Below are 19,449 nucleotides of genomic sequence, written 5' to 3'. Positions count from 1 at the left end.
GGGGCTTCTGCCCGCAGGCCCGGTGCCCCGCGCGGGAAGCGAAGCCTCATTCGTGTTTACAAGGAGATTCTGAAATGTGCGATTACCACCTTCCTCCGAGTAATAACGAGCCATCAGTCCACTTTCCTCTACTCCGGGCGTGAGCCAGGGAAGGGCCACGGGCAGGGGACTTTGTCGTCTCGGGCTGGCAAACTTGGCTGCGTATTGGAATCGCCCGAGCAGCTTTGCAGACGACTGACGACGCCCAAGCCATGTCCCAGAGTTGTTAACTCCGAATCCCTGAAGTGTGTGGACGAGTTGGAGTACCGGCGTCCCCACATTGGGCATCGTGTCCCCATAGTGGGAGGGATTGTGAGAAGCCTGCTCACTTCCGGGGGTCCCCCACCTGGGGCCCACCTGGCCCTTCTGTAACAAGTCCTCGGGGAGAGGCTGTGTTGGTTTCCATAATTTTTCAGCTATGGGTCTTCAAACCTGCAGAACCTATACTGAGCCCCCTTGCTGAACTTCCACACCTTAATCCTGTCTCCGATGGGCAGAGAGGAGCCTCTTGATAAAGGCACAGCTGCCCCTTGCCAAGCCAGGCTGGCTTTCCTAGGGCCTGGTCCTTCTCTCTCCTAGGCAGGGACAGAGTCCCAGGTCCCTAGGGTGGCCCTTGCTTGTCAAGCTGCTCAAGAGGGTGGCTGTTATGCTTGTCACTGGCCTGTGAAGCTCACCTCCAAACAGCAGAACCCCACTTTTCCCAGCCCAAGGACTGCCTGTCAGGGACAGGGGCAGAAAGTGACACTGTCCCTTGTGGGAAGGTGAATTGGTTATCAGCCTGTGTCATCTATGGACTCCTGGATGCTGAAACAGTATGTCCATCCTCCACTCTCCTCTTGGCTGTAGGGCTCAGCTCCTCACCTGCAAGTACTGGCTTCTGGGATGAGAGTTTTGTACAGAAGATAAGTGGGGGGTGCCAGGCCATGAGCACCCCTTTCCCAGAAAGGAAGGAGAGAAACCCAGAGCTTTTCTGTTCCCTTTAGTGTAACCCTCATAGGGATGAGAAAGTCCCCTCCTCCTCTGTAATGAGTGACATTTTTAGTAAATCTGTTCTTTTTGGTGTTGTTATTTGAGACATTGTCTTGCTGTGTAGTTCAGGTTGGCCTCAGACTCATTGCAGTCTTCCTGGCTCAGCCTCCCAAGTACTGTGAATACAGATGTGCACCACCATACCTGGTTTAAATCTATTTTCATTTTGCAAAATATTTATGGAAAATAGTTATATATAGAATTTAAAAAGCAGGTGCTTACCTGCTTTCTGGCCTGGATTCTCTAGTCTCCTTTGGCTGCAACCCTGGTAGAAAAGGTGGCTCTGCTGGCACCCAGGTCATTTGTACCCTGCAGCACCTATGACATGCACTTGGCAGTGCAGGCAGTGCTGCAGAATGACCAGCTGCTTCTCCATTCCTCAATTTCATCATGTTTAGAGCAGAGATAATCATTCTTGCCCTAAACTGTGAGAGATTGCTGGGGAGATTAGTGTCAGACGGCTTGCAACAAAAACCACGAAGCAAATGTGAAGTTTGTGATTAACAGTTCCAGCCCTGAACAAAGCAACTGCTCTATTGAGAGAAAAGGTCTGTGATTGGAGGCAGCGGTCCTGGGTCTTGGGCTGCCAAGGTCAAGGTGGGTGAACTGAATCCCGCAGGTGGAAGTGGGAGAGAGATTGGTTGAATGAGTGGGCGGCTGCTTCAGCCATTGCTGGGCCCATTCATGAGCGCCACAGCTAGTAGTGGGGCTTGGCTGAAGAAAGAGAAGCTGTGGCATTTGCTTCATTGTTCCCTGCTCCTTTCCCCCATATACATCCCCTCATCCAGGATGTCACTATTTCCTTCTGCACACAGGCTCAAGAATGGGACATGGATGCTCGGCGACCGATGCCTTTTCAGTTCCCACCTTTCCCGGACCGGGCCCCTGTCTTCCCTGACAGAATGATGCGGGAGCCACAGTTGCCCACGGCAGAGATCTCGCTGTGGACTGTGGTGGCTGCTATTCAGGCTGTGGAGCGCAAGGTGGACGCCCAGGCCAGCCAGCTGCTGAACCTGGAGGGCCGCACAGGGACGGCCGAGAAGAAGCTGGCCGACTGTGAGAAGACGGCCGTGGAGTTCGGCAACCACATGGAGAGCAAGTGGGCCATGCTGGGGACCCTGCTGCAGGAGTATGGGCTGCTGCAGCGGCGGCTGGAGAACCTGGAGAACCTGCTGCGCAACAGGAACTTCTGGGTGCTGCGGCTGCCCCCGGGCAGCAAGGGTGAGGCCCCCAAGGTAGGTGCCAGGCCAGGGAGAGCCGGAGGTGAGGACTGCACAGGTGACAAAACCCGAAGTTTTGTCATCAGGCCTTGCAGCCTCCTCTGGCTCCCTGATGTCTCGTTTAGCATCTTCCCTTTACCTCAACTTGACCATCCTATGGGTGGCTGACCCCTCACTCCCTTCAGAGCCCACATGTGCTTGTCCTGGAGCCTTTGCCTTCAGTGTGCTCCAAAACCTGCAGCTCTTACCTGTTTGTTTTCCCACTGGACATCACCCAGTGACCATTTATCACAGGTTATCTCTGTACACATTCGTCCAAGCTGTGGCTGGGGACAGAACCCAAATCAAGAACCTGGAATTGCTTTCAAGCCATGACCATAACCTCAGGTAGCCCTATCTAGAATCCAGAGGTCTTGCTCCCCTTTCTGTCCCAGCTGCATTCCTATTGTCCACAGTTCTTTCTTCCCCATTTCTTCTTCGTGCCTTTGTATACTCAAACTTATACCAAAGTAGGTTAGAATAGTGTCCTGCATCCTCAGGGACCCTTGTCAGACTCAGCAGTTAGCAGCTCTGGCTGATTATGTCTCCCACTCCTCTTTTTTTCTGAAGCAAATCTAAGACATCAGTCATTTTTATTCATAAATAATTCAGTATTAGCTCTAAAAGGTACATGGACCTTAAAAATATAACAACCCCTGTTACTACCACTGCTGGTACCATAGTAAAAGCCCCAGCCTAACTCAAGTGTCCAACAGATGTTCACATTTTCAATTTTTAAATTTTTTGATTCAAGATTTAAATAAGGTCCACAAATCATAATTGAGATATCTTATATATTTTTTTCAATCTATATCTTCCTCACCATCTCTTACTTTTCCTTATTTTTTTTCAGTACTGAGGATCAAACCCAGAGGTACTCACCCACTGAGCTACATCCCCAGGCCTTTTTATTTTTTATTTTGAGACAAGGTCTTGCTCAGTTACCCAAACTTGAACTTGTGATCCTCCTGACAGCCTCCTGAATTGCTGGGATTACAGGTGTGCATCTGCATTCTGCTGATCTTATCCCCTCTGGTCTCATTGAACATGTTCCTCTATTCTCAGTATGCCAATGAATTGGTAACTGGATAATGCTGTCTGAAACCCACTCTGATCAGGCTTTTCTTTCCATCTTTCAGTCCTGTTGGTCTTCCTGAGACCATAATGATGGATGTCTAAGGTATTAGAGCCATGTTCCATCTCAGTCTTCATCTCCCTGGTCCCATCAGCAGCTGCCTGTGGCTGGCCATGTCTTCCTTGGAACACTTTTCTGTGGCTTCCAGAATGCCTCCTCTTCTTTTTCTACCTCACTAGCAGCTCCTTCTCAGTGTGCTTTGCTGAGTTAATTTCCTTTCCTTAACTTAATGGTTCACATGGTCCTGGCCCAGGCTCAGCCTTTTGCTGTGTTTCTCCTCCCTCCCTGCTGACTTCATCCAATTCCACGGCATGAGATGCGATCTGTGTATGGTCAGCTCCCTCCTTCTTGCTTGGTGTCCCTTCCAGGCTTCTGTCTTGAATCCCACATTTGTGCTTCTACCTATTAACTCAGCATCTCCACTTGGAGGTCAGTAAGTGTCAGACTCAACAGGACTGAAGTGAATTCCAGGTGTTTCAATTTATATCTGGCTATCCCCTCAAAACCTCCTGCAGCTGAGAGCCAGGGCTTGTGGAGGGTGATTGAATTATGGAGCCCTAAGGCTGGCTTGGTATTGGGAGATAGTGCCTGGAGGTGTGGCCTGGAAGGATTTAACTGCCCCATGGCTCCTCCCTTCATACTCTGCTTTCTGACTTCCTGTCTTCCATGCCTTGAGCAGTTTTTTCTCCTCCAGACCCCTCTGCCATGCTGTCCTGCTTTGAAGCCAACCAACTATGAGTTAAAAACATGAGCCAGGATAAATCTCTCCTCCTTTCAGTTGTGAGTTTCAGGTGTCGTATCCCAGTGATGAGGGAAGTGACTAAGACACCAGATCTTCTTGAAGCCTGCGCTACCCAAAGTCTTCCTCCTCTCTACTGATGACAGTTCCAGTCTCTCTCTGAGGGTCAGAGCAGAACCTTGGAGTCCTACTTGTCACCTGTCTTTCTCAAACCCCCTGTCTAGCATATCCCCGCAGTGTGACAGCACCTCACCACCTCTGCCACTAACTGTCACCTCTTTTGATTATCGTCCCCTCCTGACTGCATCCTTGCCCTCACCCCATACCGTCCATTCCCAGCAGAGCTGCCAGAGTGATCCTTTAAAATGTAAATCAGCCACATTGTACCTCTGCCTCAACCTCCTGGATGGCTTCCCATCTTGTTTAAAATAAAATCCCAGTGCTGGATGTGGTGACACATACCTATAGTCCCAGTGCTTGGGAGACTGAGACGAGAGGATCCCGTCAAGTTGAGGTCAGACTAGACCACATAATGAGCTCAAGGCCAGCCTGAACTATATAGCAAGACCCTGTCTAAAACAAAACAAAAAACAGGCAACAACAACAAAAACCAAAAGCCTAAGTCTCATCTGTTTTCACCTCTCTGACCTCATCCCACCACGCTCCTCCTACCCCAGGAGCACCTGCTCAGAATGGAGTCCCTCTGTGTGCTCTTTGCTCTGTCCCTGTGCTGATTTTCTCCTAAGTACTTATAGCATTGGCATCTTAACTATTTACTTCTTGGCTTCATGATGGGGTTTCCCTAACCAGCATGTAAACTCCTAGGCCCACTGCCTCATCCTTGTGTAGATGTCACACCTGGCTTAGAGGTGGTGTGCAAAAAGTATCTGCCAACTGTCTCTGGCTGGAGAGCTAATGGTGTCAGAGAAGGCCCCGGGGCTCATATTTATCTCTAGGAACCAACACCTTGAATTTGCCGGTACCTACAATTTTATCTGGAGGCTTCACTGAGTTGAATTGTAACAGTGGCTTTGGTTCCTGCCCAGCACTAAGTGTGACTTGCACACATTGTTCATCTATCACACTCAGTATCTGCTTATACCCCACCCTTTGCTCTCTCATCTCTGCTGGATATTTTAACTCAGTGCTGGAGCCTTGGCCAAGGCTGTTCTGTGTGCTGTGGAGTGGCTGAAGTATTAGGAGTCTGGCATGTGTCCTTCAGTGATGATGGAACCAGGGGACTTGAGTTTGAATCTTGGCTGTGCCACCTTCTGATTTTCTTATTCTTGGTCGCATACTTTTTTGCTGTTGTCTCTGAGCCTCTTCAAATCCTCTTTATAGATGTGAGTTACACTTCCAGTATGATGGCATGTGCCTGTAATCCCAGCACTCAGGAAGCTGAGGCAGGAGAATCACTGCAAGATCAAGGCCAGCCTGGACTACATAGTAAGAACCTGTCTCAACTCCTTGACTTTCAAAAAAGTTTATTACCATTCCTTCTTTACTGATTAGAAAGAAATTACCAAATCTAGCTCACCCTCAGGAGGAGAACTGGGCTCCATCTTTTGAAAAGACTGTCAGAATTCATGGACATATTTTAAAAATTTTATTCATACATGTTTGTAGTACATAATTTACATTCTTTGTGGGGAGCTGGTACACACACATTACTCATCCTAATTCTTTCCTTCATCCCCCCTTTCTCTCCCTTCCCTTACCCCTCCTTGCATCTCTTGATCCCTACTTTCTATTATTTATCTTTTATTTTCTTCTTTTTTCATAATTTGGGTTTCTCATATGAGAGAATCCATGCGATATTTAAGCTTGTATGTGTCTGATTTATTTCACTTAGTGTTATGGTCTCAACGTGCTTTCATTTTCAAATCACTCAAGTTTATCCTACTTTATGGCCGAGTAGTACTCCACTGTATGTAAATACCACATTTTCTTTATCCACTCATCTATTGATTCTCATAGAGGCTGCTTCCAAGATTTAGCTATGATGAGTACTTCTGCTATAAACATAAGTGTGCATGGATCACTATAATATGATGTCTTTAATTCTTTCAGGTTGATGCCTAGAGGGGGAAATAGGTGGGTGGAATGGAATTGCTAATTTTAGTATTTTGAAGAATCTCTATATTGATTTCCAGACCGATAGTCCTAGTTTACATTCCCACCAGCGGTGTAGGCTTTCATGGACATATTTTAAAAGCACCATGCGAATGTTAATACATGATGCTCATGACATGTACAGTTCTTTGTGTGCTCTTGGGCCTGCGAGATGCATTCTCTTTATCTGTTGGATTTGAGAAGGATGCTCTCAATCCCTATCCTGTGGGTGTATTGGGTCCACATGTGTCTATTACTTGGTTCCCAGCTTTCCTGTCAGCTGGACTCTAGGCTCCTGCAGTATGCAGTCTGCTGTATCTTGTCACAGTGAAGCTTTTAAAAAGTGATGTCTATTTCTAACCTTGAGGACATGATTCTAAAGTTTCAATTCTCCAAAGAAATAGTGAATGAGGCAGGGTAGATAATAAACTTGGCTTTGGATAAATTTAAGTTGTGGTACTTAAGGAATTGAATGGAGCTGGGCATGGTGGCACATGCCTGTAATCCCAGCATTTGGGAGGCTGAGGCAGGAGAATTGCTGTGAGTTCAAGACTAGCCTGGGCTACACAGTGAGTTCCAGGGCAGTTTGAACTGCGTACTGAGACACTGTCTCAAAAAAGAATTGAATGGAAGAAGGCTGTTGAACTTTGAAGGGAGCAAGGAAAGTTGAAGAGTATCCTCTGCAAAGAGGTAACAGTTGCAGTGAAAAGAAAGAAATTGTCAAGGGAAAAGTGAGGAAAGGGAGGGAGGAATAAGGACATACCCACGGTCTTGGGAGAAGAAGAGGAAACAGTGAAGAAGTAAAGTAAGTAAAGAAAACATGAGCTGGTTGGACCACAAACAACATGGTTAGGGTAAGCAGGCAGGGGAAAATTCTAGAAAGACTTCTCGAAGAGGTCTGTAAGGGTGAGGATTATAGCAGCAGCTCAGTAGTGATCTTGTAGGATGTGGTTTGAGAGCATAGAAGGTACATATTTTGAGACGTATTTTAAGGGTTTAAAGTATGTGTAGATTATGAAGAAGGTAAAACAGAGGTTGTCTCTTGTGATGTTCCCAGTGAAGAGCCAGAGTAGTGACTTGAGGTAGTGAAGTTGATGGAATCTTTTGTTACTTTGGGATGACTGAAAAGAAAGCCTGTGTGAGAGAGAGATACTGAAGATGGAAAAGAGAAAAGATTGTTTGTATTAATGCTCAGGGAGGGGAGGTGGAGGAAAAATGGAGGACACAGATTGGCAAGTTTGGCTTGGCAAGATGGAAAGGGCAGAAAGGTGCCTGCCAACATCTGCCTGAGATCAAAGAGACAGGAGGAGGTTCAGGAAGGTTGTGTGGGGGGTGACAGGTGTGACACAGCCTCCCATGGAGCACAGAAGGGCATCAACCAGAGATCAGCTAACAGCTTCCAAAGCCACTGTGGGGTAAGCAGTGTGAATTCATGGCAGATATGGTCAGCAGAATTCTGTGCTTTATCTAGTACTGGGGAAGTAAAATGAAGAAAGGAGGACTGTGTTTGTTTTCCCAGGTTGGATATTTACCCAAGCCTGCTGGAGGGTCCAGGCAGTCAGAAGTAATAGTTGTGAATCTAAAACTGGATAGCACGCTGTTGGCCAGTAGGGACAGGGCCATTGCACACAGGTGTGCATGTCCTAGCTGCCCAGGGAGTGCTTAGAGTTATGTGGTATGATGGAAATATAGGGTGACTGTTTGCATTTTAAAAATATTATTACAATAAAAACACATTGCCATTAATCCCCCTTAAAATACTCCTCAGTCTGAACACACTTATCTCATTGTTCCTGCAACTTTCTAAAGCAATTCTGGAAGTCTTTCGTGAGTGTTTAGTTGTGCTTTCATGGTGCCCTCAATGTCCCGAATCAATTCAAAATGTGTGCCTTTCATGGTCATTTTGACTCTGGGGAAAAGCTAGAAGTCACAAGGTGACAGATCTGGTGAATAAGGTGCGTGAGGATACCCTACCATGTTTTTACAGACCTGCCTTTCCACTGGATGGCACTTAGCAGCAGCATTCACCATACTCTTGATCATAGATGATAAAGACCCTCATGAAAGAGGTCCTCCAGAATTGCTTCAGGAAGTGTCAAGAGTGAAGAGATAAGTATGTTTTAAGGCAGGGGGAGGGGGTTGAGGAAGAGTAAATGTGTCTTTTACTATAACAATTTTTAAAAATTTTAGACATTGACCATATATATATTTATTTTTTAGTTTTTAAATTTTTATTTTATTTTATTTTTTTGGTACTGGGGATTGAACTCAGAAGTGTACTTACAAAGCAGGGGTGGTGCCACTTAGCTAAATCCCCAGCCCTTGACCATATATTTTGATCACACCTTGAATGTGCACCTGGCTCTAGGTCCTGTGTTTTTAGCTAACATCAAGGTACTGCCCACTGGCCAGGCTGTGCACCAGTAGCTGGCTCTCCTGTCTTCTGATCACAGCAGCATGTCACCCAGGCCAGTTCCAGCCCTGTACATGCAGATATAGAGACTAATGGCTGAAGCCCAGGACTGGGAAGGACCATGGAGGCTGGATTTCAGAATGAGAGCAATGGGCTGGTCTCCTGGGGTTGTGAAAATGGTAGGGGGAAGCCTGTATGGTCACAGAGGGAAGTACAGCGGCTAAAGTCACGGAAGTGAAACCATTTTGAACAGTTTGGTCCCAGGTGTGGTCTTACTAGGCAAGGCTGAAATAAGAACAGACAAGGGCACTAGTTGGACTGACTCAAGCTTGAATAAAAGATCAGAATACCTGCCTGGCAGGTGACTGGCTTTAGGCGATGACTCAGGCTACATTGGAGCTTTCACCACCACGTGCCTCTAGGTTTTACATGTGTTAGTGACAAAAATGTAACTGTACACACAGAGGTGACCTGACCTGAAATACAGGTTTTATCTCAGGGTCTTAACCATACTTGGCTCAGTGATCCCCGCCCTGAGAACCACCCACTCCTCTGTCACCCTAAGCACCAGAGGAAGCACTTGACCATAGTTTTGCCTTAGATACTTAGTTAACCTCAAAGTGAAATAGCAAAGAATGTAGTTGAATCCTTTTGGGAGAAAGAAGACAACAGTAGTGTTGAAGCCCTCTTCAGCTTGCACCAGATGTGCATGGAAACGGACTCAGGTGAGGCTGGGCAGGGGACAAAGGCCAGGCTCAGGTGGGTTGGCTCCATGGCCCACAGGTGAAGAGGGTGTGAGGAGCTGGGTATGAAGGTTGCACGCCTGTAATCCTAGCACTCAGGAAGCTGAGGCAGAAGGTTTGCTGCGAGTTCAAGGCTAGGTTGGGCTACATAGTGAGTTCAAGTCCAGTCTCTACACTACATAGACCCTGTCTTAGAACAACTAAAAAAAAGAAGGAGATGAGAAGGAGCCGCAGAGGCTGAGACTTAAATTCTCATTGGCTCAGGTTCCGGTGACTTTTGTGGACATTGCCGTCTACTTCTCCGAGGATGAGTGGAAGAACTTGGATGAGTGGCAGAAGGAGCTTTACAACAATCTTGTGAAGGAGAACTACAAAACCCTGATGTCCCTAGGTAAGATCACCTCCCTACTCCTTGGGCGAGAGTGCTATGAGCTGTGTATTAACCTAATGGAAAGAAATGATTTGCTTTTGGTACTAGTAAGACAGAATAGTTTATAATGCCAGATGTGGTGGTACACACCTGTAGTCACAGCAATCCGGAGGATCTCCGTGAATTTGAGGCCAGCCTGGGCTACACATTGAGTTCAAGGTCAGCCTGAGCTATATAACAAGACTGTGTCTCAAAACACTAAAAAAATAGTTATATATTATTATTTTGATACAGGGTCTTGCTATGTAGCCCAGGCCAGCCTTGAACTCACTATGTGGTCCAGGGTGACCTTGAACTCACAGTGATTCTCACAGCACCATGCCTATTGTAGAATACGGTGAAATAGCACATTTGCACTTCACTACCATGCATCCCAACTGCCTGGGACAAACTGCACACAGTATGATGGTGGCTTTCAGAGCACAGCGCTTTCTCTATTAGAAACCTGGGGACTTGTTGACGTGACCTCAAGGTCACTTCTAAGAGGTTACCTACCTTATTCACATAACTGCCACCATGAAGAGGCAGCAGGGTCTCCTGTGGAGATGGGGAGTGGGGAGTGAGCTTGACCTTCACGCTGCCCTCCTCTTCCGTCTCACTTCCAGATGCAGAGGGCCCCGTGGCCAAGCCAGACACCTCAGCTCCGGTGGAGCCCAGGGAAGAGCCTTGTGTGTGGGAGCAGCGTCACCCCGAAGAGAGAGAGATACCAGTGGACACAGACACAGGTGACGCTGCTGGCGATTGCCCAGGTCCTGGAGAGCTGGGCGCCATACTGCATTCTGGGAGGCACCACTGCTTGTGGCCAAGTGGAAGGAAGGTGTTTTGAATTGGTCCAGCCGATTCCTGCCACAATGAAACGTGAGGTCACTTATGGGGAGTGACCTCAGGGCCTGAAACTTCTGTGGATAATTGTCATTGGGTTTGTTAATGCCATGGAGCTCTAGCCTCGCAGGAAAGCTGGCTGGGAGATAGCAAGGGCTTGGGCTGCAACAGCTCCCAGGCCTGATGTGGACATGAAGCCCAAGGCATGGGAGCAGCCAGAGGTGCCTGGCCCATGGCATGTGGCCTGGGTATAGTCTGCAGTCTCACACCTGGTTCTTGCAGATTTCCTCCATGCACACACCTCCCATGCACACTCAAGGCTCCTAAGTTCTGAGGAGTCTGGTGCCCTGAGGACATCACACTTGGGAAGCTGTGGATGGGACAGAAGACACTGGAGTTCAAGTCCCAGCTGTGCCCTGGAGCTAACTCCCAGATCTTGGCTGTCAGGGCAGCATTGGACATGGTGAAACATGGCACTCCCTTGTGTCCCCTGCTCACCTGTTTGCCCTTTGTCCCCCTTGTTCAGTAGAGGGTGTTTTCTCAGAAACTTCCAGTACTCTTTCTCCTTCCCAGTCACTTATTAAGATGTAATTTATGGTACATAAAATTGACTCTTTTAAACTATAAAATTGATAGATTCACCCAGTCATGAAGTCATCACCACTATTTAATTCCAAAACTATTTTGTTTGTTTGAGACAGGAGCTTGCTATGTAGTTTAAGCTGGTCTTGAATTCACTGTATGGTCCAGGCTGGCCTCAAACTCAAGTCAGTCCTCCTGCCTCAGCCTCCTGAGTGCTGGGATTACAAGCATTCACCACCACACCTGGTTTTATTCCACATTTTCATCATGAGAACCCTGTCCTCCTTAGCAGCCACTCCCTACTCCCTTTTGCCCCAGCCCTGGCGACCATGGGCCTGCCTTCTACCTTTGTAGCTTTGCCTGTCCTGAACCTCACATCCCGAAGTCTTCTTCCTGTTTGAGTTCAGTACCTGTGTTTACCATGTCTCATGCTATGAGGGACCTTGCTACCTTTCAGGCGCTGTAAATTTTTGCTGAACTATCAAACCATCAACTGGCCATAGGGTAGAACAGGGACCGCTATACCCATTTTATAGATGAAACAGGCAGACTGAAATATAGAGGCAACAGACATGACTCGGGAACCCAGTTGGTGGCAACTCCTCTCCCCAGAGTCCTTCCCAATCTCTTGTGTTCCCTGAGCTGTCTCCTGCTGGGAACTGGTGCATTGCACATAGAACTCCAGAAGAGGAGAGTGCCCCTTGTCATCTCTGGAACCCGTGGAAAGATGTCATCTTTTATAGTTAATGGTGCCATACTTGACCCACCCAAGGTCAGACCTCAGTTGTGCCTGACTGCTTTGTAATCATAAATATACACATGCATGTCTGGCCACTCTGGTGAACAAGGATAGTTCACTCATATACAGAGCACAAACACACGATTAGCACCCAGCCAGTGACAAAGTGGGGCTCGTTTCTGCAGCATCTTTCTAGTGCTCTCCTACCATTTCTGTTGTTCCTGGCACCTCTGCCCCTCAGAGTCCCCCATGACTCCAACAGGAGTGCAGCACTCCTGTCCTCTCCCTTGGCAACTGCTGGCTGCCATGCTCTGACCCCAGATTGTCCTGGTGGCCAGTGAGCAGAAAAGGGACCCTCAACCATGTGCTTCTTGGTCCCTAGGAGCAGAGCCCCTGGTGCCTGCCCAGGATGCATCCTCCCAGGTAAAGCGAGAGGAAACCCTGTGCAACCGTGGCCAGCGGCCCATGGAGGACAGAGCCATCCCCACGGAGTCCATCACTGGTGAGTGATCCCAGCAACCACCTGGTGCAGGAGACAGGGAGGAGAGGGCTGTGCATAGAGCAGGTGTGCAGTTCAGAGGCACCCATGGGAACTAGGTTGCTGTAGGGGCACACATAGAGCACTCGGCACTGAAGACTGGACACCACATCTGGACTTCACTTGCCCTCCTTCCTGCTTTTGTTGTATTCCTGGTTTTGAGCTATCACTCCCTCTCCTTTAAAAACAATATCATGCCAGACATGGTGGTGCATGCTTGTTATCCCAGCAGTCAGGAGGCTGAGGAAAGACTGTCACAAGTTTGAGGTCAGACTGGGCTACAGAGTGAATTCAAGACCAGCCTTTGTATATAGTGAGACTGTATCTCAGAAAACAAACAAAAAATTAGGCTGAGGATTTAGCTCAGTGGCACCGTGCCTACCTTGCAAGTACAAGGCCATGTGTTTGATCCCTGGTACCACGAAAAGAAAAAGAGAAAGAGAAAAGGATGAATGAGAGAGATTTGTTTCAAGGAACTGATTGGCTCATATGAGTGTGGAGGCCACAGATCCCAAGTTTGTAGGGCACTTTGGTGGTTGAGAGATTTGAACAGAGTTGACTTCTTTGTCCACAGTCTGGAGCTCCTCTTCCTTAGGGAGGCCCCACTTTTGCGTTTAAGGCCTTCAATGGGTTGGGTCCACGGTACAGGCAGTCATCCGCAGTCTATTGCTTACATGTTAACATCATCTGAAAAATGCCTTCACAGAAATGTTTAGAGTAATGCTTGTCTAATTAACACAGAAAAACAATAATCACAAGCTATATTAACATACTGTAGGGCTGGGGATTTAGCTCAGTGCTGCCAGAGCCTGCCTCACAAGGGCAAGGTCCCAAGTTCGATCCCCAGTACCAAACAAACAAACAAAAAAACATACTATAGCCCCAGACTGCATCCCTTGGCGGGGAGGGAAAGCCCTTTGCCACCTTCAGACAGGATCTTGATTGATAGCATCAGGTGTTGCTTTCTTTGATGAGACCATTAGAGATAAGAAAGCAATAAGGAGTGAATTAGGTTTAATAGACACTGGAAGAGGATGTGGGATCTTTTGTATCCTTCACATGACTTAGACAAAAGGCTTCCAGAAGGTGCTGTTTTCCCAGGAGATGGCCTCATGACAGTCCCTGCTGAACAGCAGCATAGTGGGGACCTCATTCTGGGAGGTTAAGTCTCCGGAGCACAGAGCCACTCGGTACCTTAAATCTCTCTGCTGTCACTTCCTTGTGATGTTCACTGATTGTCAGTCTAAGCCCCATTCATTGTGGTGAGAGTTACATGAACCTTTAGTTAATTAGGACAACTTAGTTATACCTATGACTGACTTTTAAAGGAAACATAATTATATGAAATCAAAGGTTCGTTCAGGCCAGGCATGGTGGTACACTTGTAATGTCAGTACTTGGGAGGCTGAGGCAGGAGGATCATGAGTTTGAGGCCAGCCTGGACTAAATAGTAAGACCCTGCCTCAGGAAAACTAAACCAACCAAAAAAATTTTTGAAAACTCCACAAAGATTTGCTCAAACCACAAAATGGTAAAAACCTTGCCTCCTCTAACACCTGTGCTACTCTCTTCCCACAAGTAGACTCCCCCATCTCTGCCCAGGACCTCTTGTCCCGGATTAAGCAGGAGGAGCCGCAGTGTGTATGGGACCAGCAGGATTTGGCAGAGAGAGATATTCCCACTGACCCCAACTCAGGTGAGAAATACTGAACACTAAGGTCAAAGGAATCACTCCATTGACCCTTTCTTGTGTCAGTGGAACTGTCCCTATAATTACCTTAGCACTGATTTTTGCCCAGTCAGAACAACCAAAAGGAAAGCTGTGTATATTTCATCTTCCAAGAGGAAGTCATTTATATTTTTTGGGTCTGGAATTTCTTTTGGGTGGGTACTAGTTAGATATCTCAAAAGAAATTTCTGGGTAAGCTAGGTGTGGTGGCACATGCCTGTGATCCTGGCACTCAGGAAGCTGAGGCAGGAAGATTGCCATGAGTTTCAAGCCAGCCTGGGAGATGCTGTCTCAAAAAAAAAAAAAAAAAAAAAAAAAAAAGCACTGCCACCCAAATGCCCAAGCTGCTACCTGCCTGGGAACTAGGGCCTGTATGTGTGATGATTTTAGTCTGGATGGGGCTGCTGCTGAAAGTGAGTGAAGTCTAAGCCTGTCCTCTTTCCCAACAACAGAGTCTCTTATCTCAGCACATGACATTTTGTCCTGGATCAAGCAGGAAGAGCAGCCGTACACATGGGGCCCTCGAGACTCAATGGAAGGAGAGCTTGGGCTGGACTCTGGTCCCAGTGAGTAACACCCTTCCCCGCAAAACCCCTGGACATTTGGTCCACAGCTGAACAGTAGGGACCTGGACAAGGGTGGTTTGCCTCAGTCTACCTGCTTTTAGGGTGATGGAGGAACCACTCGGGAATGGGACAGTTCCCTTGGAACTGGCATCTGGTGATTCCTCTTGTCCCCTGTTGGTGTGTGGGATGACGGGGAGAGCTGGGAGACTGTCCATGGGTGCAGAAGGGAACTGCAGCAGCCCCTACCACGGGTGCAGAAGGGAACTGCAGCAGCCCCCACCACGGACCATGGCCACCATTTCTAGCTCTGTACTAAGCACCCTCAGGCATTGCCAGCAATGCTGCCCAGCACTGTCCTCAAGCACCACCTTCCTGTTCTTCCAAATCTGCTAGCTGCCCATGATCCTTAAGGGGCCCTTCCCTAGGGACATATCTAGGATAGCCTCACAAGAACCTGCCAGGCTTACGAAGGACCTGACCACTGTCCTCCTTCTGTCTGGATATGAAACCCATAGGATAATTTGCCTCTTGCTATTTTATCTCAGGGAGACCTTTGAGCCTAGAACCAGGGAGTCAGAAGCATCTGAAAAGTTTCCCTCCTGTAGTCACCATCTGAGTCTCTTCTTTCCCAAAGGGGAGCCTGCCTCCTGTTGATAATGTTGGGGTTTTCTTGAAAACTAGTTTTTGAAAACTAGCATTTCATCTGTGGTTTCTTTGAGGTTTAAAAGCAACCTACTGCAGTGGTTGTCAGGGACAGCCAAATGGATGCACTCATGGTGAGACATGGAATTGCATGGAAGATCTTCAGGAAGGGGGCCAGAAGTGGAGGGGGTTGCAGGGGACAGGAGGCAATGCAGAGGCATGTGGCAGCTGGCCCTGCCAGCCCCACCCTAGCCCTGAGTGATGCAAGAGAGGAGTGACTGACATCCTGTGACTTAGAGTCACACTTTAGCCTAAGTGGACGTTTCAAGGTAGTAAAAGTGGTGTTTGATTTTCTAAATTAACAAGTGTGTACAGAGTCTCTGCTCTCAGACAGTGGTAGGAAAACCAATTTACCCAAAGTTAATGTATGTGAAGCTTCATCAAAGTGAGAGGTCTGGATAGGACTTTGGAGTTCAGTGGCTTCCATGTGCTTGTGGAGGGGTTGGGGAGATGGATTCAAGACCACTTTGGAGCTGTGACTGCTGTCTGCTGTTGGGTGAGAAGTCTAGAATGAATCCTAGGTCTGGGTCCACAGGAAGTGGGTAAATAGCAGTACTTTTCACTGAAGGCCTGAGCCCTGGAAGCAACCAGGTAGCTGTGGAAACCAAGTGTTCTACTTTATTAAAATGTGAGGTGACATCCAAGGAGCAGTGTCAGGTGGAGGAGTTTAGGAGTCTGAAGTTCAAGGATGAGCTCAGGCGAGGTTGACCTGGGTGTCATAGCTTCAGTGAGGTCAGACACCAGCACTTGAGGTGGGGTCATGCTTCACAGGCTGAGGATACCGGCTCCCGGGGTACCCCTACTTCTGACCAGCAGGCTACAAGATCTGGGGTTCCCACTCCCTGCTTTGGTTAAAAAGTGTGCTAGATAGGGCTGGGGATTTAGCTCCCTGGTGCCATGCCTGCCTTGAAAGCACAAGGTCCTGAGTTTGATCCCCGGTACCGAGAAAAAAAAGTGCTAGAAAGCCTCATGGAACTCAGGAAAGCACTATACTTGTATTTATAGTGTAATCATAGCCAAGGGATTTGGAATCGGCACCAACCACAAGAGGACCCAGAAGGCTGGGTCTGAGGGTCCTAAACAGGAAGCTTTTGTTGTTCTCTCCCCGTGGAGTCAGGATGCATCACCCACCTTACAGCACACTGATGTATGACAGTTGCTGAGTACTGCAATTGGTTGGGTTTTCTTTTTGCAAGTGATTGGCTGAATCATTGGCTGTGATTGTAAGACCTAAAGTCTCACTTCCACTCCACGGAGCGTGAACAGCCAAAAGGCCTCCACGATGCTGGGCCCTAACACCCAGCGAGGCTCCGGGAACAAGACGGAGAACCGAGAAACCCAGGAAGGAACACAGCAGGCTAGATGGTAAAAGAGACCTTTATTAGTCTGGCCAGACGGCACTCTCGGAGCCAGGTGGCTCAGAGAGGCAACTGCTCAGGGGCTGAGGTACTTTTTATAAGGTTTTACTAAACAAAGAGTCAGGGAATTCACAGAACAAGACTGCAAACACATTGCTTATCTTATGCAGGAAATGTTCTAGGGTCACCTTTTGTCAAACCATTTGCCCCTGGGCGGGCTGTTAACCAAGGTAGCAATTAGCATATGAAGAAGCACAGTCTGGCCTATTAGCATGGAGTCACTTTAGCCTATTCAAGTCTTACAGTGATACTTAACTCAGTCTCTGCCTCCCTTCCCTTTGCACACAAGCCCTAACCCTGTTGTCACATGGTCAATCTTTCAGACCTGGCTGGTCCCTTCCTGAGTCATTTTATTAGTGTCACCTCTCTGGGGCCTGCCATGAGTCCTCTCCTTAGATGGCCCCTCAGAGCCCACCATGAATACCAAAGACTCCTCTGTAACTCAGGAAGTTCCAAGGATTTAGTCTGTGTCCCAGGAGCCAGGGGCAGAGGCAGCCATATTATTACACATAGGTTGTTTTAAGACTAAGGGACTTGGAAGCTCTGGGGATAGTATAGACTAAGAATTAAAGTTCATTCGGGCAGGAGGAGCGCCACAAGTTCAAGACTAGCCTGAACTACATAGCAAGATCTCCCTGGGTCTCCCTGTCCCTCTTTACTCTCTCTCACATATACAACCAAAGAAAAGGATCAGAGAAATGAGATAAGATGGTAGCAAGGTAGGGGTATGTGGAGTCTGGGGCATTCTTCTTTTAGGCTGGGGGATAATGAGGGCATTGCTTTCAACTGCTTTAGAACTGTCTTAGAGGAAGAAAAAAAAAGAAATATATTATATAACCAGCAGTCCTGAGGTTGTTTGGGGTCAGGCTGATTCAGAGCCTCAGCCATGTTTTTGAGCAACCAGGTTCTTTCCAACCAAGCCTGGTGTCCTTGGTGTGGCACCTCCCTTGGGCTGGTAGTATGTTGGTTTCAGATGTCCTGACCAGCACCTCTAGAACCGGTGGGAAAAGGAAAGTCCATATTTTCCCACACTCTATGGGGTGGGGAGAATGTTCTAGAATCTCCCCAGCAGACTTCTCCTCACACCCTGTTGACCAGAACTCCATCACAGCCTTATATGTGAATCAGTCATCAGCAATAACTGAAAAGAAAAGAACCTCATGGTCAAGTATGAGGGGACGGGGTGGAGGAGGAGAAGGTGTGACATGTTGCAGAGGAAAAGTAGAGCCCGTTGGGGACCAGAGCCAGACCTGCAAAGTGCATGAGGCTCCTTGAGACTGGTGCAGTTTTCTGCAGGGACCTTCAGGTGCTTGGGTGCAATTACAGGATTGCAGTTCTCCAACCAGGCCCAGCTGGCTAAAGAAGAGCAAAGGGGTGTTTACCAGCAAGTACTTGTGGGGCTGGTCGGTGGGAGCCAAGTTAGGTCAAGCAGAGAGGACAGAGGCCAGGCAAGCGGTGGGTAGGGGGATGACCCTTTCAAGTCATCCAAATGGAGGGCTGGAGAATTATGTTGGCCTCTGTCCTCAGCTCGTGTCCCATGCAGATACTCCTCTGGTCGGTTTTGACTGTGACAGTCAAAATACAGGGCCTGGCCTGTATTAACAATGGGTGTTGTTTAAGGACAAGAGATAACAATGAGCATTGAATGGGGTGATGCATGGGGCCTGAGATGTGTCCTCAGTGGGAGCACAGATGAGATAAAGGTGCCAAAAGGGGTGGGGGCAGTGGTAGGGCAGTGGTAGGGCAGTGGCAGTGCTCTTTAGGTCTAGCACAGGCTGCCCTAGTTGGGAAAGGGATTTGGGAAGCTTGGGGAATGAACTGGACCCTGGGGAGGAGGTGGAGGTAGAGGCAGAAGACACCTACATATAGGGAGGACTTTCTGGGTGGGCACCAGAGTTGCCATTATGGTGCTCAGAGCCTGATTTGGCCCCCAAGGTTGCCCAGGGCAGAGGAGAGCTTGGGCTCGTGGCACCAGGACGTAGGGAAAGGCAGCATGGAGCAACTGTGGTTCAGGGAGAGGTAGACGGGTCAGGGACTCATGCCTTTCTCGCGGCTTCTGGTGCTCCCGCCACAGTAGCTTGGCAGGCTGGAGGGCTAGACCGATGGCCACTTGTCACCTGTCCTGTTCCCTCATTTTTAGAGAAACAGGTTCACAGAGTTTGGGCCCCCTCTCAGGGACAGCGTGGGTCCTGCACGAACCTCGTCAGCCTGTCACTCCTTGTGTCTCCCCAGGTGACAGCCTGCTGCTGGTGGCTTCTGGTGCTCCCGCCACAGTAGCTTGGCAGGCTGGAGGGCTAGACCGATGGCCACTTGTCACCTGTCCTGTTCCCTCATTTTTAGAGAAACAGGTTCACAGAGTTTGGGCCCCCTCTCAGGGACAGCGTGGGTCCTGCACGAACCTCGTCAGCCTGTCACTCCTTGTGTCTCCCCAGGTGACAGCCTGCTGCTGGTGTG

At 48.4% G+C, this 19,449-nt stretch overlaps 2 protein-coding genes across 2 annotated transcripts in view; both read left to right on the top strand.

The window, feature by feature from the left end:
• Nucleotides 1-1,946, top strand: part of Znf398 (zinc finger protein 398) — a 25,471-nt gene extending 23,525 nt beyond the window's left edge. Inside the window, exon 6 of the mRNA XM_033764470.1 lies at nucleotides 1,884-1,946. The gene's annotated coding sequence lies outside the window, so the exon portion shown is untranslated. The remainder of the gene's footprint in view (nucleotides 1-1,883) is intronic.
• Znf282 (zinc finger protein 282) overlaps nucleotides 1-19,449 on the top strand; it is a 22,944-nt gene that overhangs the window by 1,057 nt on the left and 2,438 nt on the right. The window contains exons 2-8 of the mRNA XM_033763970.1: nucleotides 1,876-2,303; nucleotides 9,734-9,860; nucleotides 10,505-10,624; nucleotides 12,425-12,544; nucleotides 14,163-14,276; nucleotides 14,762-14,875; nucleotides 19,428-19,444. Of these exons, the coding sequence (XP_033619861.1) occupies nucleotides 1,876-2,303; nucleotides 9,734-9,860; nucleotides 10,505-10,624; nucleotides 12,425-12,544; nucleotides 14,163-14,276; nucleotides 14,762-14,875; nucleotides 19,428-19,444 (1,040 nt within the window). The remainder of the gene's footprint in view (nucleotides 1-1,875; nucleotides 2,304-9,733; nucleotides 9,861-10,504; nucleotides 10,625-12,424; nucleotides 12,545-14,162; nucleotides 14,277-14,761; nucleotides 14,876-19,427; nucleotides 19,445-19,449) is intronic.

The sequence above is a fragment of the Fukomys damarensis genome, unplaced genomic scaffold (assembly GCF_012274545.1).
Source record: "Fukomys damarensis isolate Sample0158 unplaced genomic scaffold, DMR_v1.0_HiC HiC_scaffold_16, whole genome shotgun sequence".
Taxonomy (NCBI): domain Eukaryota; kingdom Metazoa; phylum Chordata; class Mammalia; order Rodentia; family Bathyergidae; genus Fukomys; species Fukomys damarensis.
Note: the sequence above shows the minus strand (reverse complement) of the source record. Positions and strands in the feature narration are given on the sequence as shown.